Below are 25,511 nucleotides of genomic sequence, written 5' to 3' on the forward strand. Positions count from 1 at the left end.
CGCGCCGCTGATAAAGGAAATCTTCCTTCTTCTTCTCCTCAGGGCAGAGTTGGAAAAGCTCGGATGCCCTGGCGATCATTGAGTGGAACGATCCAATCTCGTCGGGCGGAGAAGCCCTGGTGGGAGGCGACGACGGTACATCCTCGTCGCATACCTCGTCGTCCGTACCCGTCGCTGCCGTGTCAGTCCCCGTATCATCCCCTCGGGTGGACGGGGAGGAGGGCTGGAAGGGGCGCGACGGCTGAAAAGGAGGTGGAGGGTGGATCCTTCTTTTCTTGGTAGGGGGAACACCAGAAGGTCCCGGTTCTGGGTCCCCCGACGGGAGAGGTTCCGTCGGCAATGGTAGTCTCGTCCTTATCTCTGAGCATAAGGACTGTATAGCCAACAAAATGGCCGCCGAGTTGTCTCGCGGCGCTGGCAGAGGGGAATCCGACGGGCGATCAGGGGCCCCGTCGGTACCCTCGACGATGTTGTCGTCCCCTGCGTCGGGATCCATCCCGACGGGCCGGTCTTCTTCCACGCCGAGGCCGTGGCTTAAGACCTCGACCAGCTCCTCCTCCGAGGTTGAGGCCGAATCTACGACGACGCCCTGCCCCCCCTTTTTCTTCCCCACGGGGGTCCTATCGATGGGCACAAAAGAGGACTCCCTCCAAGGTGGCAGGGAGACTCTGAGCCCCGAGGTCGCCACCACTGGTGTAGCCTCCACAGGCTGAGCCAGGGCCGCCGCGACAGTTTCGATAGAGGGCTTGGCCGGATGGATTAAGGCCTTCACCACCTTAGGTGCGCTCACCGCCTTATCCTTGAGGGGGGACACTGCCTCGCTCCCCCTCCGCCTTCGAGCTCGACCGGGGCCTCTCCAGGAGCTTCGCCGGGTGCTCGGCCTTCCTCTTACCCGACCCAGAGCGTTGGCTCGTGGTTGATGGTGCCGGGGAGGGTGCGCCCTGCCTGGCGCCCGTAGAGCCCGACCGTTCGGCGCTCCCGGTGCCAGCGGACTCGCGGTGCTTGGCCTTATGTTGGACCCCCGTCGCCGGGGCGTCCTCCAAGGTCTTAGAAGACCGCTCGGATTTCTTCCTCTTCTTCTCGCCGGCCGGGCTCTTCCCTTCTAGCCAGTTGGCGAGACGTTGATGGCGGTCCTTCATGGTCCGCTCCGACATGTTGCCGCAAAACGCACAGTCCTTCTCCACGTGCGTCTTGTCCTCATGTAGGCAGTAAAGACAAAGAGTGTTCGTCCTCCTTGAAGACGTTCTGCAGCTGGCATCCAGGGCAGACCCTGAACAGCTTTCCGGGCGTCGAGCTTCCCTTCTCCTGGGCCATGACCGGGCCGGAGAAACTTCTGGAGTCCTCCAAAAGCGTAGCTCGACGAATCTTCACCCTTGAGGGGCGCAGACGAATCCGAAACGGGTCCCCGTTGATCGGATGGAGAGTCGGTGGAGCTTGAGGCTCTTTTGACCGAAAAAAAAACGAAGTTTTTGAGAAAAAACGTGAAAAAATAGCACTAACGCTCGAGAGCAATAGCACGAGGATCCCAACACATGAACGTGCGGTAAAAATCTGAAGATGGCTGCCAGAGGCGGTGCTTAGGTAGAGGGCAGTCATTGGCTGTGGTCAGTATGACGCAGAGACCAGTGATTGGTTATTACTACGAAAGACAGATCAGAAACGAAACTGATACTGGTTTTTTCTTTACCGAGGATTCCCAGCCTGACGACGGGGAATATTCATGAGCATGTGAATCCATGCCAGACCCCATGCTGGAGAACGGTCTGCCCACCAAGATGTTCTCCTCATGATGTCACCATTTGAGATTGTGGTCCAGATGTTGCGGGATGGAGACCTGGGCCCCCTGATGGCCCAACTCCTGGTCCCAGGAATCTGCAAAATGCAACTGAAGTCTCTTCATACAGCATCTGGTGTATGGGACCGTCAGGGGGCATGCTGCCAGCACGCCCAGAAGGTGATACCACCAGGCCGTGGTGATTGACCTGCTGTGGAAATGGGAGACGGCCGCCCGAATCGCTTTAACCTTGTCCCCTGTGGGGAATACCATCTGCTGCTGTGTGTCCCTCAACAGGCCCAAAAACACTACCGTCTGTGTAGGAGTGAGCTGAGCTCTCTGGCAGTTGATTGAATAGGGTGGAGATGAGCCTGTCCGCTGAGGCTCGAACCTGCTCTGGAGATGAGGCCCTGACTAACCAGTCATCGAGGTATGGATAGACATGCAGTCGCTCTGACATGAGGAGAGCTGACACTGCATTCATGTGCCTCGTGAAGACTCTCAGAGCTGGATTTAACATGAAGGGCACAACCTTGTACTGGAAATGCAGACCCATGACCCGGAACCTGAGGAAGGCCGGGTGAGGCTGCACAATAGGAACATGGAGATACGCATCCTTCTGGTCCAGGGAGCAAGTCCAATCTCCCCCACACAGTGTCTCGGCTATGAGAGCTGGAGTCACCGTCTGGAGCTTCTGCAGGAGCAGGTAAAGATTCAGGGAAGACCAATCCAACACCACTCGCAGGCCCGTCTGGTTCTTCTTTTGAATAGCAAAGAAGCAGGAGTAAAAGCCCTACCCCTGCTGAGGGGGAGGGACCTCCTTTATCCCCTCGTTCTCCACAAGGGAGCAAATCTCTGCTAGGAGTGATGGTGTACCGATCTGTGGGAGAGGGAGGAGAACCTCGCGAGAGGAGAAGGAAGAGCTAACCGGAAGCCTCAGGACACAACTGAGATGACCCATGCGTCTGCAAACTTCGCCCGCCAAGCCAGACTGTGCAGGGCCAGCCTACCCCCAACTGGGGTGCTTTGGACCTGAAATGAATTGTCATTGTTTCTTCTGGTCAGAGGCTGATGAGTGGGAGAGGGACTGGAAGAACCCCTTATTCAATGCTTTGTAGTGTTATTGCATGTGCTGACTGGGAGACCCGTCAGGTTGCCTGGCTTTGCGGTCCTGGAACCAGCCAAAAGATCGCCCCTTGTCTGAGAGAGACTGTGCCTAGGAGAAAGGCTTTGCTGCTGGCTTGGTAAGAATCGCCCACAACTTGGCTGTCTGAGAGCTGCTCTTCTTCTTGCCCAACTCTTCATCAACTGTGGGGTGGAAAAGATCACCCCCTTTGAAGGGAAGGTCCAGGATTCTATCCTGGACATCCGGTTTGAACCTGGTAGCTTTTAGCCAGGCTGTGCGTCTCATGTCCGTTGCCAGACAGATCGCTCTGTTAGCCGTGTCAATGTGGCCTACCTTGGCCTCCATAATATCCTGTGCCACGAGTTTTGCCTCAGCTAGGCCCGCCTTGAATGAGTCTTGCTTGTCCTTAGGGATGTAAGGCAGGAAGTCTGAGATTTTCCTCCACAGGCGTTGATTAGCCGCAGCCAGGATAGGGGTAACCAGCATTAGAGTAAACCCTTCTTGCTGTATGATTCAAGAGTCTTTTCTTCCTTGTTCAGAGGGCTGCCATGGCAGAACTGGACGAGGACGCCTGAGGCTTGGCATACACGGATGCTGCTAAGAGATAACCGATGACAGAGGTTGCGGGTGTGTCGAGAGTAGCATGCTGTCCCCCTCGCCCTGCCTGAACTTAGCATCCAGCATTTTGTTATCGGGTTGTGTGGAGTGTCGCTTGAACCAATCCTTCTTGGCCAAGGCCTGCACATCCTTCTGTAGCGGGACGCCAGACCTCGCCTCTGCCCTGATGCTCAGGACCTCCGCCAGAACTCCTGCCTCAGGAAGCTCCTTCTGGGGGTGGAGGATGCCCAGGTATTCCTACAGGCCAGCAATCCTCTAATGGAAGGCTTTTGCTGAGGAAAGTGTGTCCCGCTCCTCCTCGTCTGTGCCCTGCTGGTCAAATACCCTGGTGGTTGGGGGGAGGAGAGGCTTCCGGTGTGGGGTTTTGTACCTGCACCAGGGCTGCTGGAGCCTCAGGAACAGGCTGCTGCGGAGGCCGGAGCATGGGCTGTGTTGCAGTGGGCTGGGCGGGCGAAGCCGGAGGCAACATGTCCTTGATAATGCCCCTGAGAATGGAGCCCATTTGTGGAGACTGCATGAGAGACATGAATTTGATGAAAAACCTGCCCTCACAGACTGGCTGAGCGCGATCCTGCACCAGAGCTGGTGGTGAATACGCCTGCTGCCTCCCCAGCCATTGTCCGTACATAGGGTCACTGTACCTGGAAGCCAAGATGTTGGGGTATGATGTGGTCCAGGTGACGGCCATCATTGGTACCCAGTCTGCACTTGGAGTAAAACTGCTACTCTGCTGATCGCCTGGCTTGCAAGCCTCTACACCTGCCTGTGTGGGTTCCTGCCTTTTAGGATCAGGAGTGGCGGCCATCTTGTCTCGTGACGCCACCATTTTGTCTGTGCCTTGAGCACGTGGACCTGCAGCCAGCATGTTCCCGGGCTAGGTCTGCATGCCTGCCTGCACCACCCTGCACCTCAGGATTACACCTGGTAGGCTGTGCGCCCTTGGCCTCCCGGCTGGTAGAGCTGGCCGTGTGTATAGGCGCCCCCTCCAGTAATGACCCGGTATCAGGGCAAGGCCACTTGCGACGGGTCCTGATAGTGGTAGATCTCACAGGCTCCTCGGTTGTGGAACCGGTAGGGCCCTTGGATTCCTTGGCCATGAGCTGCATGAGCCTCAGTGCTCCCTGAGCCGCTGTTAGGGCCAGATTGACCCCCTTCCGCCAGTGGGCTTCCCCGGAAAAGAGTCGCCTCTGCGGGGTGCCTTGCAAAATAAGCACCTACTTCTTTGTCTTCCTCTGCAACTAATCCTTGATTTTTTTTTATATTTCTTTATTATTTTTAACAATATGAAACCAAACTTACAACTTTATCAGTGCAATGTTCAAGATTCGCTCATTTATAATTCCCCACCCTTCCCTCCCACCCCTCCAAGACCACTGTTTGTTCATCAGTCCTTGTTGTGCCAGCTTTCGAGCTTGGGCTGCCTGCTTCGTCCGAGGTAGTGTCCACTTTGCTAGGATGGAGTAATGGCACCATGAGCGCTACCCATCGGTGCAGGTCTCCACTGGTGTCCAGCCTCTGTTCTTGTAATGCAGTCTCCCATGCTCCTGTTTCGGCTGTCACCCACCTCAGGAGATCGCTCCCCCCCCCCCCCAACCACTGTGCCATGATTGGGTTTTTCAGGCTTTTCCACCCCATGGCTATGCGTCTTTTCAACGTTATGTATATTAAGTCCTTCAGCTTATTCAGAGGTTTGTTTTTCATGCTTAGTTTACATCTGCCCAAGATGCAGGCTGTCGGTGTTTGCACCTCTATATCAATGCCCACTCCTGCCACTTTTGCCGCAGCTGGCTCGCATCGCTGGACACCCCCAGAACATGCGAGACATTCCCGCTCTAGGTTCGTTACATTTGGGGCATACTTGGGTTCTCGCTCCCCTAAACCTTGAGATGACTTCTGGCGTGAGGTATGCTCTATTGGTGATGTAGAACTGTATGAGTTGCAAGCGGGCGTTCCTGGAGATCTTGTAGTGGGTCATTTTCTCCCATTCCTTGTCTTCAAATTCTAGGCCTAGTTCGTTCTCCCACTTCGCTCTGCATTTGATTTCGTCTTTGGTCATGCAATCTATTAGTGCCTTGTAAAGCCGCAAGGTTTCATGACCCCCTTTGGCCGTGTTTATCATGGTTTCGATGACCTCATGCTCTGCTTCCGGGTTAGTGACTTCTGGCCATCTGACCACCATTCTCTGCACCATTGCTCTATGGAGCAAGAACTGCCCTGTCGGCGGTCCCGTGGCCTTGTTGAGTTCAGCGAACGTTAGAATCTCTTGTTCGTGTATCAGGTCCCCCAATGTCACCACGCCGTGGGGCTCCCACTAGCAAGGTGTTTCCTTTTTTCCCCAGGTTCTGTTTGCCATGATTTCTGCTATGGGGATTTGTGGAGATTATGGGTCGTCTACCCTCGCTGTCCTGCAGGCACGTCACCAAAGCAGGGTCCCCAGCTTAACCAGGTATGGGCTGTTTTGTAGTGCGCCTGTCGGGACCCAGAGTAGATCCCTAAGTTGCAGCCGAGAAAGGGCTGGTTGTAAGAGTCGGGTGTCTATTGTGGTTTCATCCGCCATCCACTTCACTACATGTTTCAGTTGACTCGCCAAGTAGTATAGTTCAAAATTGGGGATTTTCATGCCTCCCCTTTCATAGAGTCCCTGTAGTATCTCCAACGCCACTCTGTGTCTACCTCCCTGCCAAAGGAACAGTCTACAAAGCTTGTTTATTTCCCTGAAGAATGGAGGGGGGATATTGAATCGGACATTGGTGAAATTGTGTAGTAGCCAGGGTAGCGCCCCCATTTTGAGGAGACCAGCCCTCCCTGCCACAGAGAGAGGCAGTTTCCCCCAGAAGTCCATTGATTTCTCCAGGGCGTCCTTGGCTCTTACCGTATTGAGGATGTGTTCAGTTTTAGGGTTGCTATGTATAGCAATTCCCCAAGTATTTGAAGGAGGTTGTCCTTCATTGGAGGGCCATGGGGGGGAGGGATCCAGTTTTGTTGCCGCATAGTGCAGCGAGAGGGTAGAGGCAAGACTTGTCCTTGTTGATCTGGATCCCCATGTATCTGTAGAATCCATCTAGAGTCTCTAGGATGTACGGCAGTAGGTGTTCAGGATTGTGTAGATATAGAAGTGTGTCGTCGACGTACATTGAGATGAGGTGAGTCACGCCGTCTATCACTATGCCCCCATCCCTGTATTCCTGCCGTAGGTAAGCGCCTACGGGCTCAATGGCCATGATGTATAACATGGGGGATAGCAGGCATCCTTGTTGCATGCCCCTGAGGAGAGACCATCTGTTGGAGTATGTTTTATTCGTTCGTACGCTGGCAGTGGGGTTAGTGTATACAAGCTGGGTCCATTTTGAGAAGGCAGGCCCTATTCCCATTTTTATTTTCATGGTGGCATACAGCCATTTCCACCGTACTGAATTGAAGGCTTTGGTAGCGTCTAGGGACACCACTGCATATTTCTGAGGCCTGTTTTCAGTGCTCTATATGACGTGGTGCAACCTGCGCAGGTTCTCTGTGATGGAGCGCCCAGGCACGTAGCCCGTTTGATCTTGATGGATCAGTAGGGGGGACTACTCTACGCAATCTCTTTGCTAGCAGGGCCGTTAGGATCTTGTTATCTACGTTTAACATGGAGAGGGGCCTATACGAGCCACACTGCGCACCGTCCTTTCCAGGTTTTAGTAGGGGAATAATAACAGCTTCACTCATGGTTTCTGGGGGGGTGCTATTTTCGTAAGCTTCATTAAACACTTGGGCTAATAATGGCGCTAGGGACTCCTCGTATGTCCTGTACAACTCTCCCGGGAGGCCATCCGTGCCCGGGGATTTCCCGGACGGCAGGGAGCTAATGGTAGCCAACACCTCATCAGGGGTGATGGGCTCGTCCAGGGCTTCTGCCATCTGTGTGTCTAATTTGGGTAGCTTAATGATGTCCAAGACATCACCTATTTCAATGTCTGTGGGGGATGAGGAGCTGGAATAGAGGTCTTGATAAAACTCAGAGAAAACTGTGTTCATTTCTATCTGTGTGTGTGCTGTTGTGCCATCTGGTTTGCGGATGCGACAGATAGGTGTCCGGGGGGCTTCCCTCTTATAAAGCCAGGCTAATAGTTTCCCTGGTTTATCCCCTAGGGCGTGGCTTCGCTCAATGTGTTTTGCGTGACTTAATTTCCCCAATGTCTCCCACTGTGTTAGGCAGGTTTGTCTAAGCTCAATCTCCCTCTGCAGATGTTCTGGAGTTGAGTCGGCCCTCCCCTCCAACTCCCCCAGCGCTTTTTCAGTGTGTTCCAGTGAGGCTGTGATGGATCTCTGGGCTCCTCACACGGTTACGATCATTTCTCCCCTCATGACAACCTTGTATGCCTCTCATACCGTACCTATGTGTTGCACACTGTTTGTGTTTGTCTGCAAGAATTCCACTGTGCTTTCTCTGATTTGCTCGCCGAAAGCTGCATCAAGCAGAGCCTCGCTTCTAAGCCTCCAAGTAGGCATCGGAGGCCTGGGCGGGAAACACCTTCCAGGTAATTGCCAACTGAGAATGGTCAGATAACACCCTGGGCAGATAGTGTGCGTCCCCAAACATGGCTTGTTGCTCTTTGCTCACAAATATGTAATCTAGCCTGGTGTGGACTGCATGCAGCGGGGAGTAAAAGGAATACTCCCGTTGTTCCGGGTGCGGTTCCCTCCACAGGTCTTGGAGTAGGAGCTGTTGCGTTAATGTAGCTAGTATTTTGGCAGGAGGGGATGGGCGGGTGTGCTTGTTGTCTGATCTGTCCTTACGGGGGTCAAGAGTGCAGTTGTGGTCTCGCCCCCATATCATGGTGCTATCTCTGCAAGGGCTAAGCCATGAGTATAGTGAGCGAAAGAAGACTGTTGCGTCATGATTAGGGGCATAGGTGCTGATTAGACATACCTCTTTTCCCTCTACGGTGCCCTGAGCTAACGCCATCCTGCCCGCGTTGTCCGTTTTAGTGCCTATTAATTTGAGGGGGATGGTCGGGTTGATCCAGATCAGGACCCCTCTAGCATAGGAGAAGTAAGAGGATCCTATTAAAGTTACCCGCCAGGTCTTGGCTATTGTGTCAAGTTTTTGAGTGTTTAGGTGGGTCTCTTGGAGCATGGCGATCACAACCTTGGTCCTTTTTAAATATGTGTGGATGTGGCGTTGCTTAACAAAGCTATTCATCGCTCTGACGTTCCATGTCATGATTTTAATTTTGTCAGCCATGGGTGCTGGATGATTGGGCATTTGAGCGTGGCGTCTCCTGCAGTTGTTCCTTCAACATGCTAATTATGAAAGCTCTGTATGGTCTTGGTGTTTCCCCGTTCAAGTCCCCAACTTTAGTGCCAACTCCCACTTTCCCTCCCCCCAATAACTTTAAACATCCCAAACTAAAAAAAAGGCCAGCGAGGTTTCCCCCGTTATGACTATCCCGTTTCCGCTCCGCTTGACCGCACATTGGTCTCCTGGCGCCCTATGGGCGGGTATATATACCCCAATAACTTCAGGGGGTACAGGGTTGTTCGTCTTAGGTGTCGCTCTATAGGGAATTATTCCAGCTGCTCTTAACTGCGGTCGTTTATGTTCGTGAGCGTTTGTGGGTTATAGGTCCTTCGTGCGGCCTCTTGTAATGTGACTCACTGTGGCTTTCGCCCTTTCTCTTCAGCGTCTGGGATCTGTTCCCCGTCCATCCATTCTCGGACCTCTGCCAGGGTGTCAAACAGGAGGGCCTTGTTGTTATGTATCACCTTTAGTCTAGCCGGGTATAAGAGCATATAACGCAGTCCGGCTTTTTTCAGTCTGGCTTTGGAGTAGATGAATTGTGCCCTTTCCATTTGGACCTGGAAGGTGTAGTCAGGGTAAATAGCTATTTTCGCAGAGTCTCTCTGGATTTGGCCTCCCGATCTACAGAAGGCCAAGACAGCCTCTCGGCCCCTGTAGTTAAGCACCTTTGCTATCACCGGTCTAGGCGAAGTTCCAGGGGGTGGCCGTTTGGTGAGAGATCGATGGGCTCTTTCAATTGTGAAGCCTTGCAAAAGTTTCTCAGCTCCTACCTCCTGTAGCAAGAGGCTCTCCACATAGTTTGTGGGGTCTGATCCTTCGATGCCCTCCGGCAGGCCCAAAAGTCTGATGTTATTCCAGCGTGCCTGCCCTTCAGCCTCCTCAGCCCTGCACTCCAGGTTCTTCACTCTTTGCTGCAGCACTTCCACATCTTTTAGGAGCTGTGTTTTAGCCTCAGTGTTTTCTCGGACCTGGACTTTCCGTGTTTCAGTCCTGCAGGCTAAGGAGCGAGCGTCCTGTCGCAGTAGACCCAGATCTATGGCCACTGCGTCAATTTTATTCTCCATTGTTGTTTGAAACATCTTCATGGCTTCTAAGATCTGAGAGTTGCTTGGTTCGGCTGTAACTTCAGAGGGATCAGGCAGTGCCGCCACGGCTGTCTTGTTTGTGGTTTCAGGTTCTGTGGCCCCTCCGGCAGTATAGTTGTGCATGGTGGTTTGGCGCTGTTTGGCTCTCGTCCCCTTTGAGGACATCACAGTAAGGCTGCAGAGGCTTCAGTTGTCCCTGGTGTAGGCTTGCATTGGCAGTGAGGGTAGCGTTATTGCAGGGTGATGCGGGCTCTTGTGCACGCTACTGTTGCCCCCACTATAGCAGCACTATGTAGTGTGTCTTTTGAGCGTGCTCGTTCCAGGGCTGGTGGCAAGGACTTGTTGTATAGGCCCTGCAGTCCTCCTGTGCGCTTTTATTGTTGTCTGCCTTTGCTTATGCTGGTTCAGGGGTCAGACTCATGCAGAGTGACTTATCTTCCGCTGGGGCCTGCTCCGATGCCCCAAAACCAGGGGGCCAGTTCAAATGGGTGCGCCGCTTACCGGCGTCCCGGGCAGGCCGTCCAGTTGCCAGCGTTCGTTCGTGCCCCTCCTTTGTGCCACGCGGTGGTCCTACGTCACCGGTCCCGATGTGTGCGAGCTGCGTTGGGGGGAGGGGTTTACAGGTGGCGTCCAGGAAGCGGGCCCCCGGTGTGCGGTTAGTACACCAGGCACTCCCTCCCGCCACTCACCTCTTATGATTCTCGCCTGCCTCGTCTCTCCGGCGCCTCATCCGTCCCCCTTCTCGGGGCAGTTCCCCAGCAGTGGCCCCGTCGTCTCGGGGCGCGCTCGTTCCTCTGCGGGCCCAGCTTGCGGCAGACAGGGCGCAGCGTCCCCTTCACTCCTCCTCCTCTCCGAGCTCCCCAGGTGAAGCCTCCCTCGCCGGGAATCTCAGCCGGTCGGGGTATCTGGGTGCCCCACTCTTGCTCCCAGATCAGAGCAGTGCGCGCGTTCCCCTCAGTTTCTGTCTCCGCTCGGGGGTCTCCGGTCCACTTCGCGAGTAATGGGCTCAAGCCGCGGCACAGTTTCGGCACTTGCAATGTTACGCGAGTTAGTTCATGGGGCCGCCATTTTGAGCGTGGCTATGTGGTGTCGCTCCGTGAGGTGTCTTGATCACTGCAGGGCACTCTCGATAACAAAACTCAGTACCGAGTGTCCTGATGGTGTCAGCAACTAATGTAGCAGCTCACGGGCGTCTAGGGCTTCTGTGGCACATAAATGCCAGTTTATTGTGGACACATCGCATGGAGCTCAACCAAGACGCGTCCTCTTCACATGGCGGTTAGCCACGCCCCCCCCAAGTACAGGTGTGGATGAAATCAATTCCAGCACTAGACCATGCTAGGCTCACTATGGTGGCTGTAGAAAACTTTCCATAGCGGATTACGTCAGGAAAGCATTTCAAAAGATGAGGATTATGTGGGAGAAGAATATCCATTAAAAACTGGTATTTCAGTACAGACATTTTAATGAGAAGGAGGTCTGCAGTAATGTTATGATATGAAAAACTAACTATCATGGGTCTGCTGGAATACTTCAGGGAACTATAAGGAAAGGCACTGTGCAGACTGAGAAATAAATGGTGGTTCATTGCTAAAATTAGGGTTTCAAATTGTGTTCATTTCTCACTTTAAGGAAACCATGAATGAGCATCAATGAACTTTGCTTCATGCATTTTAAAGACACCCATTCAATATTTTGCTATTACGTGTTAATCTCTTTCAGCACATTTGTTCGGTCACCCAATGAGCAGCACTCACCTGATTTGTGGAGCAGGGTCTACATGCATAGCCCATCCTTCACCAGCAGGGGAGCACGGACCCCCGGAAGCCGTTCCATCCCAACTAGATGAACCTAGACCTGCAGCAGTCATTGATAACGTGGTAGAAGTTTCCGTAGGCAATGAATCAAAGTTGGCAGTCCAGCTATGAGCTGCAAGGAAGAAAGGTCATCAAGGATCAATTTATGTAATCTCAGTTGATCATCTTCTAAGACCTAAGATATTCGCTTTTTTATATGACTGGAAACATGGCTTCCTCTTAATCATTTCATAATCAGTTTGAATAACCTAGAGGAAACCTACTCAAAAGGAAAACCGATGTCTTCAATTTGAAGATTTGACTGTACAAATGTGCACACTATTTTGATCTTTCCTCATGTCACCAGTCAAAATCAATTAAGGATTAGGAAAAGTTACTTCTTGTAGTAGGCGTCCAATAAGGGTAACTACATTAAACTCAAACACTGAATATCGTAATTCACGCACTGGAACTTTGAACACAGAAAACTCTTTTAGATGATATTCACATATACCATTTTCTTTGTCCCTGAAAGGAACCCATTAATCTTCTAAAAAGGTTATTACTACAGTTTTTTAAACCATTCAAAAGCCACATGTTCATGGGGGTGAGGAGAGAGAAGAGAGAAATCATAAGCAGCAATTTTAAAGATCTAGAAAGAACCATGTTACTTTAATGGGGTCATGCTACACCAGCATCCCCCAATGCACCACAGTGGCAGTTATTGTTCGGCGATCCAGAATTTAGTGGGAACATTGTTCAAGCTCTTCAGCACAACCTTCTCTAAAAAAGACATTTTCATTTGGAAGCAGTTTTCTAGCTTTATTTGAGAGATTTCATTGGCAACTCTCTTTTGAGAACATTATCTCGTCAAGGTGAAAAATGCAAGCATCATCTATAGAGGTGTCTAAAATAACTTCCTATGTTGTTAACCCAACCATCAAAATACCCCACAAGTAAATAGCTTCAGATGGTTGAAAAAATAAAAAATATGTTTTATGTATTTAACAATGTGTGAATGGTTAATTAAGTGAGTGCATTTGTAATGTTATTGTGAGAGTGTGGGTCAAGTGTCTGTTAGGCAGAATTACATGCAGTACCCTTTGGAACCACCACATACAATTAGGACTACAGGTGTGAGCAAAACCAACCTTTGGTATAAGTCTGTACTACACAGTTTTTGGTAGCGAGCTGCGCAGCCAGGCTTATCTCAAGAGGGAATGTGAGCAGTAAATGGATGTTACTCAGAGGTCTTACAATCACAGTGGTTCAAGTACACACTTACACTCAAGGTTTCTTGGTAAAACACTTATTAATTTATTATACATTCATTTAGAAAACATTCACTAGAAGGAGGCAACTTAATATCATACACAAATACACTTCAATTCCAAACCAATACATTTCTGAGTAAATTAGGCTCCTCTGAAATAAGAGCAAAATGGCATTCCAGTTACTTTAAATGGAAGTAAAAAGGCACAAGTTAATATAATAGAACACAAATACTTTCTTAGGCAGTGTAAATAGTTTCAGTTCACGAGAGGACTCGATTCAGTTCAATAGGCCTAGCCCAAAGTCAATGGGCTGGTGTCTTGGATAGGAAAGAGCAGTTCTCTTAGTAAACGGTAAAGTCTTTGCCAAAGTTCTCAGAAGTAGTTTGTACGAAAAAGAATCATATGTTGGGTCACAAGCCGATTAGACCTGTAAATTGAGAAAGTTTCAAGAACTTTCACTGCGAGAGACAAGTTCTCTCAATCGGGTTGGCACAGTACCTTAATATGAAGAAAAGATGCAGCTGAAGACATAGGTTCCTGGCAGTTCCTGCAGATGTCGCTGTTCCTGAGCCTCAGTCGTGGGGACAAGAGGGAGGACGTCGGGAGACTCCTGAACTGCATTTGGACTGGTCAAACAAGCTGGCAAAATGGAAGATCTTCGGTTCGAGTAGCTGTCTTCAAGCACACAAGCTGGTGTCCTTCCCCCTGGTTAATCCTAACCAGCTATGAGAAAGGTATCCAGGTGGCTTATGAGTTGATTGGTCCCACCAACTCAAAGGAAGAAGTCGTCCTTGAAGGGGCTGCTCTGTCGAGATGAACTTGGCAATTCGGACCTGCAGCAGGGCTTCACCGGGCAAACCAACGGTCCAGGAGTTTCATCAGCCGTCCTCTTTCAGCTCGTCTTCGGTTCTTTCGTTCCAGTGGTCGACTCTGCTTTCCAGTCCAAGAGATTTGCCTTTTAAACAGTTTCCTCCCTTTCATTCCAGCCTAGCTGCCACTCACCCAGCAGGGTGGCTCTCCTTGCTGGAAAGTCAGCCAGCCAATCACGCCAGAATGCATTTGGGTCTCCTCGGAGACTAAGCACAGGGAGTTTCGGGCACCTCCCTCACTTCCTGCCCACCCCAGACACTCAGACGCCAGAGGCGGTCTTCAGTCCTGAAGCCCGCCAAAGGCATAGAAACAAAGGGACCAAACCTGGAAGGTGCGCAGAGACAAACACTAGAAGGACCTTTCCAAAAAGAAATGTTGAGAAAAGAAGACCGGACCTGTTTAAACAAAGGGGCTTAAGGCTTAAATCATGGTAGTTCGTTGTGAAACCACTGCCACCAGCCATTTCGATAGGAATGGGTAGCATTTGACTGCTTCATGAGTTTCTATACACAGGGGATACTAGGTAACCCCTCCAGCACTCTATAGGAAGATAGTTTGTACTGGGTCTAGAAATTTTAAAGAGACTAGTAAAGTAAATTTAACTTTACATTCTCTGGGAAACAGTAGTTTATCCCAGAGAAGGTATTTAAACCTTTTGGTAGTCTAAAAGACACCCCTGTGTCACTGCACATAAAGAACACAAGAGTAAAACAGACATCAAAATACATGAAATTATAAATTACTCAGCGTAGTGACTAACATACTTTTAGTCCATAGTCACCTTGACTCCATACTGTATGGGCGTTCCTTCCAAGGGATGGGAGAGGGAACCTTTTTCACCAGAAAAACCTTCTTCCCCTTTAAATTTAGAGGCGCGCGGGGGCGCGGCAGAAGGAGCATGCGCTGCCCTGACTCCGCCCTCCGGCGCCACACTTCAGTCCCCAATGACACGTTGACAATAGATTTAACATTGCCTAATGACACCAGTATTATTAGGGGGGAGGATGGAGGGACGTTTGGAGGAAAGGGTACTATGGACTAAGAGTAGGTTAGTCACTACGGTGAGTAACTTATAATTACTCTTACGTCCCGCCCCCTTTCCTCCATACTGTATGGGCGATTACAACTGATTGTAGCCCCAGGGTGGAGAGGAGACCCACCTTAAGCAAATAGGTTCCTGAGAACCGACTGACCGAAAGCCGCATCAGATCTAGAGCCGGCATCCAAACAGTAGTGCTTGCAAAAAGCAGAGGGAGAGGCCCAAGTGGCCGCCCTGCTTATGACTTGCCAAGGGACATGGCGCTGGAATGCAATGGCTGTTGCCTTGGCCCTGACTGCGTGGGCATGCATGTTGGCCGGGAGCGGCTTGTGCTGGCCCTCCTACGCTTCTTTGATGGCCGCGACCATCCAGCGGGATATGAAAGCCTTCGAGACTCGATAGCCTGGCCTCGAGCTGCCGAAAGTGACGAACAGGGCATCCGACTTGTGGAAGCCCTTGGTCCTGTCCAAGTAGAATTTCAGGGCACGCCTGACATCCAGGAAGTGCAGCATTCTCTGTGCTTCGTCATAGGGATCTGGAAAGAATGTTGCAAGGAATATTTCCTTGTTCAAGTGAAACGCAGAAGGAACCTTGGGCAGAAATGCAGGGTGCGTCCGCATGACTACCTTGTCCCTGTGAAAGCTGGTATATGGTTCAGAGGCGACCAGCGCCTGGATCTCGCTAACTCTGCGAGCCGAGGTAAGACCGACTCGTAAGGCCATCTTGATGGTGACCAGCCTAATGTCCACGGACACCAATGGCTCGAATGGTTAGTGCGCCTGGCCCCCCAAGACAATATTCAGGTCCCACACTGGGTGCGGTCTCTTGACGGGCACGTAAACCCTTGCAAGACTGGTCAGGTGTTTGACGATAGGGTTGAAGGAGGAAAAAATGACTTCCTCTGAGTTCCTGTAAGCCCCAATGGCTGTGAGGTATGTACGGCAGAGTCGTGCTGCATGCCTGAATGAGCGAGGTGTGCTGACAAAGAGAGCACGTCGTCTAGATTGCAGGCCAAAGCGTCAACTCCCTTGGAGTCTGCCCAGAGACAGAACCTGGTCCATTTGCTCTTGTACTGGGCCCTGGTGGCTTTGCTCCTGGCGCCCTGTATGATCTCCAGATTGGTCTGTGAGAGGCTAAAGTGCCGAAGCATTACCTGCTCAGGTAGCACGCTGTGAGGGCTAGTCTCCCTGGCGCGGCGTGGATGATCCTGCCCCCCTGCTGCACCAGAAGATGTGCTGGGCCCGTTGGGAGGTGTATCGGGGCACCTCTAAGAGGCCGAGGAGCTCCGAAAACCATGGTCTGGCCGTCCACCATGGAGTAATCAGAATGATGCGGAGCCGGTGCGACTCCATGAACTTGCAAAGTACCCCGTGGATCAGGGGAGTGGGCGGAAAGGCGTAGGCCTTCATGTCGGTCCACTGGAAGTGAAATGTATCGCCCAGAGAGCCGGGGCCCTGACCCTGCCAGGATGTGAACTGGGGGCACTTCTTGTTGTGCCAGGTGGCAAAGAAATCCAATTGGGGGGTGGGGGGGAACCCGACCTGTTGAAGATCTCCTGAGTAACAAGGTCGTTTAGCTGTCACTCGTAATTGTCCGCTCCCAGCCTGCCGAGCCTGTCCTCATCCAGGTTGGATTCCTGCAGGAGGTGGACTGCCGAGAGGTAAATCTCGTTTTCCAAGGCCCATTTCCACATGCTGATCGCCAGTCTGCACAGAGGAGGGGATCTGGTGCTTCCCTGCTTGTTGACGTAGTACATGCTGGTCGAGTCGTCTTTCTGGATGAAGACAACCTTGCCCTTAAGGAGTGGTAGGAATGCTCTGAGCGCTAGCCAGATGGCGTTTAGCTACAACCAGTTGATGTGGTATTCCCGCTGCTGTCGAGTCCAGGTGCCGTGGACCGAGAGATCGTCCAAGTTGGCTCCCCAGCCCTCGAGCAAGGAGTCTGTGGTGATGGTGGCCTGTGGAGAAGGCAGCCAGAAGGCCTTGCCCATCCGTAGGTTGCAGTCCCTGGACCACCAAGCTAGGTCCGGTGGAGAGATGGAGGAACGTTGATCATTTCGGATTGAGAGCCCTGCTCCTGACTCCATGAGGCCGCAAAGTGAAGCTGAATCCTTCTCATCCTTAGTCTTGTGTGCGGGACGGCTAGCAGAACCGCCGCTAATAGACTCAGGAGATGTTTATACCACCAAGCCGAGGTCACTTCTCTGCTGAGAAAGTGGATGTTGGCCCTCTTGATGGCCGAGATCTTGTCTTCCGACGGGAAGACCTTCTCGGAGCACGTGTCCCAGATAAGGCCCAAGAATGTTAGTTTCTGTGTGGGCTGCAGCTGCGACCTCTTGAGATTGAGCGAGAAGCCCAGATCATGCAGTGTGTTCATAAGGGAATGGGAAGAGTGGTGAACCGCTTCCGGAGATGTAGCCCTGACGAGCCACTCGTCTAGGTATGGGTAGATGTGGAGGCCCTGCGCTCTGAGGAGGACCACCACTGCATTCATGAGTCTGGTAAAGAGCCTGGGGCCTGAGTTGAGAGCAAAAGGGAGGATCTTGTATTGGAAATGGCAATCCATGATCCTGAACCGTAGGAAAGAACGATGGGGCTGCCAAATCGGGACGTGTAGGTATGCGTCCTTCAGGTCTAGGGAGCACATCCAGTCTCCCTTGTCCGATGTCTCTGCTATAAAAGCTGGCGTAACCATCTTGAATTTTTGCAGGGGTAAGGAGAGGTTGAGGGTGAAAAGGTCCAGCACAACTCTCAGGCCCGCCTGGTTCTTCTTCTGAATGGCAAAAATCCTGGAGTAGAAGCCAAAACCTTGCTGGTAAGATGGAACTTCCTCCACTGCCTGGCTCGCTACGAGCGACCGGATATCCGCCAAAAGAGTTGCTGTCCCAACCTGTGGGAGTGGAAGGGAGGAGGGAGAGGCTGGGATCGGTAGGCGGTACCCCGTGGATACTACGGATAGGAACCAGGGGTCCGCAAATTCTGGCGCCAGAAATGTGTATGGAGAGCAAGCCTGCCTCCCACCAGAGACACGTGGACCTGAAGGGGTGTATCATGCCTTCTTTCCCTCGAAGGCTGAGGAGGGGGACTGAAGAAAGCCCTTACTCCCCCACCTTTTTGTTCTTTGCGCCAGCTTTGAGACGGCGAGCGGTCCGGTTGTCTGGATCTGCGTTCCTGGAAGCCATGGAACTCTCCATATGTACGACCCCTTTCCGAGCGCTGCTGAGATTGGGTGTATGATTTGGGCGTGGTCTTAGTAAAAATGGATAAAGACTTTGCCGTGTGTGAGCTGCTGCTCTTTTTGTCCAACTCTTCATCCGTAAAGGAGTGGAAGAGGGCCCTCCTCCCCCTCAAACGGATGATCTAGAATGTGCTCCTGGACATCTGGGTTGGTCTTCGTTGCTCCTCATGTCTGTGGCAATGAAGATGGCACAGCCTGAGGTATCGATATGAGCCACTGTGGATTCCATGAGGTCATGCGCAACAAGCTTCACCTCCGCTAGCCCCGCCTTGAAGCGTGATTGGCATTGGGAGAGGAGTTCCAGGAGCAAGTCCGCAATTTCCCACCATAACTATTGGTTGGCGGCAGCCAGCATGGCATCTGCGTTGGCCTCCAAGATCTTCTCCTCCTTGCCTAGCAACGCCGCAAAAGAGGGGACGGAGGACGACTGAGGCTTGGAGTAAAGTGATACCACAGCGATCACCGAGGAGTGTGGCTGAGGATTGGTCGAGAGCAAGAGTGTGTCCCCCCCCTCCATCTGTCAGTGCCTTGCGTTTAGGTGTCGGTTAACCGGCTGGACCGAGAGAGGCTTCAGCCAACCCTTCTTGGCCAGGGAGACTACATCAGTTTGCAGTGGAATCCCCATGTTGGCAGAGGGGCGTCTTGAGGATTTCGCCCAGAACCCCCTCTGCCGGCTGTTCGACCTCAGGTTGAGGGAGGCCTAGGTACTCCGCCAGGCCAGCAAGACATTTGAGAAAGGCCCTGGCTGAGGAGGGCGTGTCCGGATCCTCTTCCTCGTCTGTGTCCTGCGGATCCAGAGGATCTTGTGGAGGAGGAGGAGTAGATTGTGCTGGAGGCTGGGGTACCAAGATGAATTTATCGAAAAGCCTCTCCTCACTGGCTGAAGAGATGGCAGCGAGTACAGACAGGGTAGCGGGGGACTAGTGGAGCCGCTGCGTACCCAGTCCGTATGGATGCATGGGAAAGTTGCCCTGCACATATGAAGGGTAGACTGTAGGCCAAGTACCTGGTTGCGACCAGTCCCACCTTGACACTCGTTCTTCGCCAAATTCGTGGAATGGCGTCCGAAGGGTGTTCCTGTGTAGTGCGGCAGCCATTTTGTCGAGCTACCTGCTACGTGCCTGCAAAGTGTTTCCCAGCCCGCTGGCTCTGGCCTCATCCAAGACTCTAGCGTGTGGATCACGAGACCTGCCCTGCTCCTCAGACCGGCAGGTGTGCCACCCTCGACCCGGGGTCGGCAGAGCTGCGTATAGGTGCCCCATCGGAAGTATTGCTGGTATTAGGGCGTAGCCCCTCGGACGGCTTGCCAGTGTCTGGGCGTAGCCCCTCAGACGGCTTGCCAGTGTCTGGGCGTAGCCCCTCAGACGGCTTGCCAGTGTCTGGGCGTAGCCCCTCAGACGGCTTGCCAGTGTCTGGGCGTAGCCCCTCAGACGGCTTGCCAGTGTCTGGGCGTAGCCCCTCAGATGGCTTGCCAGTGTCTGGGAGTAGCCCCTCAGACGGCTTGCCAGTGTCAGGGCGTAGCCCCTCAGACGGCTTGCCAGTGTCAGGGCGTAGCCCCTCGGATGGCTGCTCAGTGTCAGGGTGCAGCCCCTCGGATGGCTGCTCAGTGTCAGGGTGCAGCCCCTCGGATGGCTGCTCAGTGTCAGGGTGCAGCCCCTCGGATGGCTTGCCAGTGTCAGGGTGCAGCCCCTCGGATGGCTTGCCAGTGTCAGCGCGTAGCCCCTCGGATGGCTTGCCAGTGTCAGGGTGCAGCCCCTCGGATGGCTTGCCATTGTCAGCGCGTAGCCCCTCAGTTGCGCTAGTAAGAGGACGTAGCCCCTCGGTTGCGCCGGTAAGAGGGCGTAGCCCCTTGGGTGTAGACCCGGTACAAGAACCTTCCTGTACCTCGACACTGCGTCCGGGAAGATCCGAGGACCCCTCGACCCGAAGGCCGGTAACTGAAGCAGCCTCGGTGCAGGTGGAAGGGCCTGACCGTTCCCCCCCCGTGGGGGCGAGTCCCTGGGAAGGAATCTCCCTTGCGGGGTGCGCTGGAAAATATAGGCCCTACCTTGGACCTGGGACGACGTTTCACAAAGTACCTGAGATCCTCTGGAGACGACTTCTGGAAGAACTCCCTCCACTTGGCAAGTCTGTTCTCCAGCGCCTTCGAGGACAGAGAGTCACACACCGAACATGATTGCCAACTATGGTCTGGGCGAAGGCAACATAGGCAGAGGGTGTGGGGGTCTGAAGTTGGGAAGAGCCTGCTGAACCCTGTAGAAGTCGACATGCGCCAGGGAGGAGCGTGACGCCTGAGGACCGATTACCTGAATGACAAAAAAGACAAAGAAGTATCCGCGCATGGAATTACATGGCCGAAGCCAAACCCAGAAGCGCTGGTGAATTCGGCCCTTTACCGTCGACGCAGAAAAGGGGACTGAGGTGTGGCGCTGGAGGGTGGAGTCAGGGCAGCGCATGCTCCCTGGGCCGTGCTCGCGTGCACCTCTAAATTTAAAGGGGAAGAAGGGGTTTTTTTGGTGAAAAAGGTTCCGTCTTCCGTCCCTTGAAAAAAGGGACGCCCATAGAGTATGGAGGAAAGGGGACGGGACGTAAGAGTGGGAAAAAAGGCTCATGCACCCTTTCCAGGTAAAAAAATCAAGTCCTCAAAATCCAGCAATGTTGCTGGGGGTCTCTAAGGTGAAGGGAATTAGCACATTTATGAGAATTCTCCCTAACACTCGTCCCCCCCAGACTAAGGGACTGGAGGTTTTAATCCACGCCTTTATGAATCTTCTTACTCCAGTCGTCAAACATTCTGGAGAGACCATCAGCATTTTGGCGATTACACCCTTACCTGTGTTCAATGGTAAATCAAACCCCTGTAGGCGGATTGGTCATCTTAACAATTTAGGATTTTCCCTCTTCATCTGCATTAACCATCTCAAGGGTTGGTGGTCAGTCTGAATCACAAAAGTAGATCCATACAAGTATGGTCTAAACATCTTCAGTGACCACACAATAGCAAAACATTCCCTTTCAATGGTTGCCCACTTTGTTTCTGGTTCCTTCAGCTTTCTGCTGATGAAGCAGATGGGGTGCTCCCTACCTTTCTCATCCAGCTGACTCAGAACTGCACCTATACCTGAATTGGAAGCGTCCGTTTGCACATTGAAGGTTTGGCTGTAGTCGGGAGCTCTTAAGACTGGAGCTTGACAAAGGGCTTTCTTAAGTCCTTCAAATGCCTTGTTGCACTCCTCATCCTACCTGACTTTTTTAGGAAATTTGGGAGAGGAGACTACATTCAAGGGAGAAGCTATGGACCCATAGTTCTCTATGAAGTTCCTATAATAACCAGTGAGACCTAAGAAGGCACTCACTTGGGTTTGAGTAGTAGGGGTGGCCCATTCTTGTACAGCTTGTACTTTGCTAGGAAATGGCCTTATTTCACCGGCTCCTACCTCATGTCCAAGGCAGACCACTTTGCTCTGACCAATTTGACATTTACTTGCCTTTATGGTCAGATGGGCCTGCTCAAGAGCCTGCAAAAAATATCCTAAGTGGTTAACATGTTCTTTCCAAGTAGGGTTGAACACTGCAATGTCATCCAAGTACGCCGTGCAGAAGTCTGCCATCCCATTCAGAACTTGATTAACCATCCTTTGGAATGTTGCAGGTGCATTCTTTAATCCAAAAGGCATTACCTTAAACTGGTAGAAGCCTGCTGGGGTTGAAAATGCAGTTTTCTCCTTGGCATGGCCTGTGAGAGCTATTTGCCAATAGCCTGACATTAGGTCAAATGTACTGAGGTACTTGGCTGAACCAAGTTTGTCCACCAGCTGATCTGTCCTAGGTAAAGGATGGGCATCAGTCTTAGTTACTGCATTTAGAGCTCTATAGTCTACACAGAATCTCAACTCTTTGGATCCTGCCTTTGGCACTAGTACAACTGGACTAGACCATGGACTGGTAGAGGTTTCTATTCTCCTGAGATCAAGCATCTTGTTGACCTCTTCCATTATGTGGGTTCTTACATGACCTGACATCCTGTAACCTCTGCTTTTAACAGGTAAACAGTCACCAGTGAGGATATCATGCTGGCCCCAAGGGGTCAAGCCTGGTGATAGTGAAAACAGGGAGGCAAACTGATTTAACAGAAACTTGCACTCCTCCTGTTCAGTGTCAGATTAGAAGAGAGATTAACGCCTATTTTCTCATCTAAAGGTTGTCCTCTGAGGAGATCAGATAGAGGTTCACTCTCTTCCTCCTCTTGAACTGAATTAGAAGCAAAGCTCCCACTTCTGGTCTTGAGACATAGGCTTTTAGACGGTGGTGTGAAAGACTCTGGGGGCCTCCTTAGGATTACCCAAATCCACCAAATAATTGACCTCTCCAAGTTATCCCACAACGTTGAAGGGTCCAATCCATTTGTCCTGTAAGGCCCTATGACTTGTAGGTACTATAACTAAAACTCGCTGGTCTTGAGTAAACTCAACCATGTTGGCCTTCTGGTCATGCCAATGCTTCACCAGAGCCTGGCCTGCTTTTGAGTCATCAGATGCTTCTGTCATCACGTGTGTCATTGTCTGCAGGAGACCTAACACAGTCAGTGACTCTCACTGGCGTGGGAGAAGGAGCACTCTCCAACCCCTCCTTAATTAGGGCCAATGGAACTCTAACTGGATGACCATAGAGAAGCTCAAAAGGACTAAATCCAACTCCCTCTTGAGGGACTTCCCTATAAGCAAATAGAAGGCATGGCAGTAGAATGTCCCACTTTCTTCTAAGGGGTTCTTCTAAGGCACCTATCATGCTCTTCATAGTATGATTAAACCTCTCTACTAATCCATTCGTCTGGGGATGGTAGGCAGTTGAGAACTTGTAAGTCACTCCACAGTTTTTCCACATGGCCTACATGTAATGGGACATAACATTTGATCCCCTGTCAGAGATGACTTCCTTAGGAAAACCTACCCTGGTAAAAATACCAAGTGGGGCCTTAGCAACAGCCTAAGCTGTAACAGTCCTCATAGGTATAGCTTCAGGATACCTAGTAGCATGGTCTACTACAACGAACATAAATCGATTTCCTGAAGAGGTTGGAGGGCCTAAAGGACCAAACAATGTCGATTCCTACCCTCTCAAAAGGGACTCACACCACTGGAAAGGGCACCAAAAGGTGCCACATTATTGGCTCCCCTCTTGCCAGAGGTCTGACAAGTGTGACAGCTCCTACAGAATGTATCTACAACAGACCCCAACTTCGGCCAGTAGAAATATAGCAAAATCTTTTCCTTGGTCTTCTTGAAGCTCAAGTGACCAGCCAAAGGAATCTCATGGGTCAAACTGTTGGGACTGGTGTCTTATCTCTAGAGGCACTGGAATCTTCTGTGGTCCCTTGGGATAGACTCAGTTGGTTCACTATGGAAGAGGCCATCTTCCCAGTACAACCTATGCTTCCCTGGCCCTTGCCCGTCCAGCTGGGAAGCTGCCTGTTGGAGAAGTCCTTCAAGAGTAGGGCACTCTTTGACCTCTGCTGAAGTCTGCCATACAGGGGCCACCTTCTGCCAGCAAAGACTGCAGCTCAGAATGGTCTTTAGGATCCAGATCTCCAACAGGGGTAAGGTCTTCTTCCAGCTCTGAATCTTCATCAGCTGATTCAACCTTTCCTGGTTGTTCCTCACACTCAGTCTCAGCTGGTGGAGTAGTCACAGGTGTGACTTTGGACAGTGCTCTCGTGGATGATGTCGTTGGCAGCACAGGAGTGCTTTCTTGCTTTTTCTTTGAGACCTCGGATTTCCCCTTTGTCTCATTCTTCTTGGAAATAGTGGTTAGTAATTCCTGTGGACTGGGTGTTATAGATTCCTCTGTAACATCCTCTGGAGAGTCAGTTAAGGTACTCCCTCTGGCCTTCCTTGTCTGCTCCTGTTGGGAGGCCTGGGGGTGCTTGACACAACTCCAAGAGTTTTTAAGTCATTCCCCAACAGGACTCTCCCAGGCACCTCACTTTGTACACTAACAAGTATCTTGACAGTCATGTTGTTGCACTGGATGAGAGCTGGTAGTCTAGGAAGCATTTGGGCAGGGTCTCCAGCAAGCTTAGTGAGGCCTTTGGGTGCCTTAGCATCATCCCCAGGTTTGAAAAAAGATTCATCCACCACTGTAATGCTGGTCCCAGTGTCTCTAATGGCAGGGTTCTCCTTACCATTGACAAGAACAGTGTCATTGTAATATTCTTTTGTGTTATCTGGAATTGAATTATAGACATCTAAATTCTGCTGTTCCAACAGACCCAGGGACACTAAAGAAACACTCGCAGACTAAAATGGGGTCTTCCGCCAGTAACTGAAAGTTTCCACTTGCATTTGTACTTCCTCTGGGGAAAAGGCTAAGGAGACAGTGTGGACCCGTGAAGGTTTACCCTTGCATCTGGGATCCCCTTTCACATGTTCAGTAGACCCCCAAGCATAACATTTTCCAAATGTTTTGCCAAATCTGGTGATTTTGCTGACCTCCCTCTGGTTTGGCAACAGAGGTTTCACTAGCCCGATTTGGTTTCCTTTGTGGCTTACCCTTTTTCTGTTTGGGGCCCACTTTTGGATTGGAGGTATTATAATTCTCTTTGCCATCTTTCTTTTGCTGCTTCCTTCACTGATCCCTGATAAGGCTTAGTCCAGTCCAGCTGCGACTATGCTTCTCCTTATGATGGGTAAGTCTTTCTCGAGCTCTTGTGATGCTGTTCGTTCGGTTTAATGTCTTTATATGTTGCTCCCATTTCTGCCCGCAATAATGTCTCTCTTCTGTTTTCTTCCCTTCGATGGAAATGCGGCCTCAATGCAGCAGTGAGATGTGAGATGCGGCCGGATGGAAGATGGATGCTACCGCAATGTTCAACAGCAGGTAAGTGATGGTTTAAGGAAAAGCGCGAAGTATTGCGAAGCGCAACCTTAAACTGACTGTTTTTTCGATGTCTAACCAGGTCTTCTGTTTTTCCTTGCAGGTGCTGCTGTCGACGATGGAGTTTGTCGTGCTGAGGTGCCAAGATGAAGATTTCGGTGTTCCGGAAAGTGTAAAGATGAATACTTGGTTCGCCGAAGAGATGTACAGTTGGTACGTATGCTGGCAGGAAGCAGGATGTCCAGGAAGCAGGATCTTCAAAGGTATGTCTGATCTCAGGCGACAGTGAGCGTTACGCTGCTTGCAAGTGCAGAATAACGCAAAGCGCCTGTCTTGAGGATCGGGGCAGCTTATGTAGCTGAGATCGTGGGCACGCCCTTTAGGGCCGGCTTACCAGCCACACCCTGCCACTCCTAGAGAGTGAGCACGTGCGAAGGCAATCCATTAGCAGCCACACCCAAGAATACACTTGGGGCTGCTTAATGGATCTAATGTTCAAGGTTAATGCATCCTGCTTAATGGATGGAATGTTCAAGGT

General features: G+C 51.6%; 1 protein-coding gene across 5 annotated transcripts in view; it reads right to left on the bottom strand.

The window, feature by feature from the left end:
• PPP6R1 (protein phosphatase 6 regulatory subunit 1) overlaps positions 1–25,511 on the bottom strand; it is a 1,952,116-nt gene that overhangs the window by 368,678 nt on the left and 1,557,927 nt on the right. For all 5 annotated transcript variants that reach the window (XM_069638194.1, XM_069638176.1, XM_069638186.1 and 2 more), the window contains one exon: positions 11,642–11,813. In XM_069638194.1, the coding sequence (XP_069494295.1) occupies positions 11,642–11,813 (172 nt within the window). The remainder of the gene's footprint in view (positions 1–11,641; positions 11,814–25,511) is intronic.

This window comes from Ambystoma mexicanum, chromosome 1q (assembly GCF_040938575.1).
Source record: "Ambystoma mexicanum isolate Mex_15411 chromosome 1q, UKY_AmexF1_1, whole genome shotgun sequence".
Taxonomy (NCBI): domain Eukaryota; kingdom Metazoa; phylum Chordata; class Amphibia; order Caudata; family Ambystomatidae; genus Ambystoma; species Ambystoma mexicanum.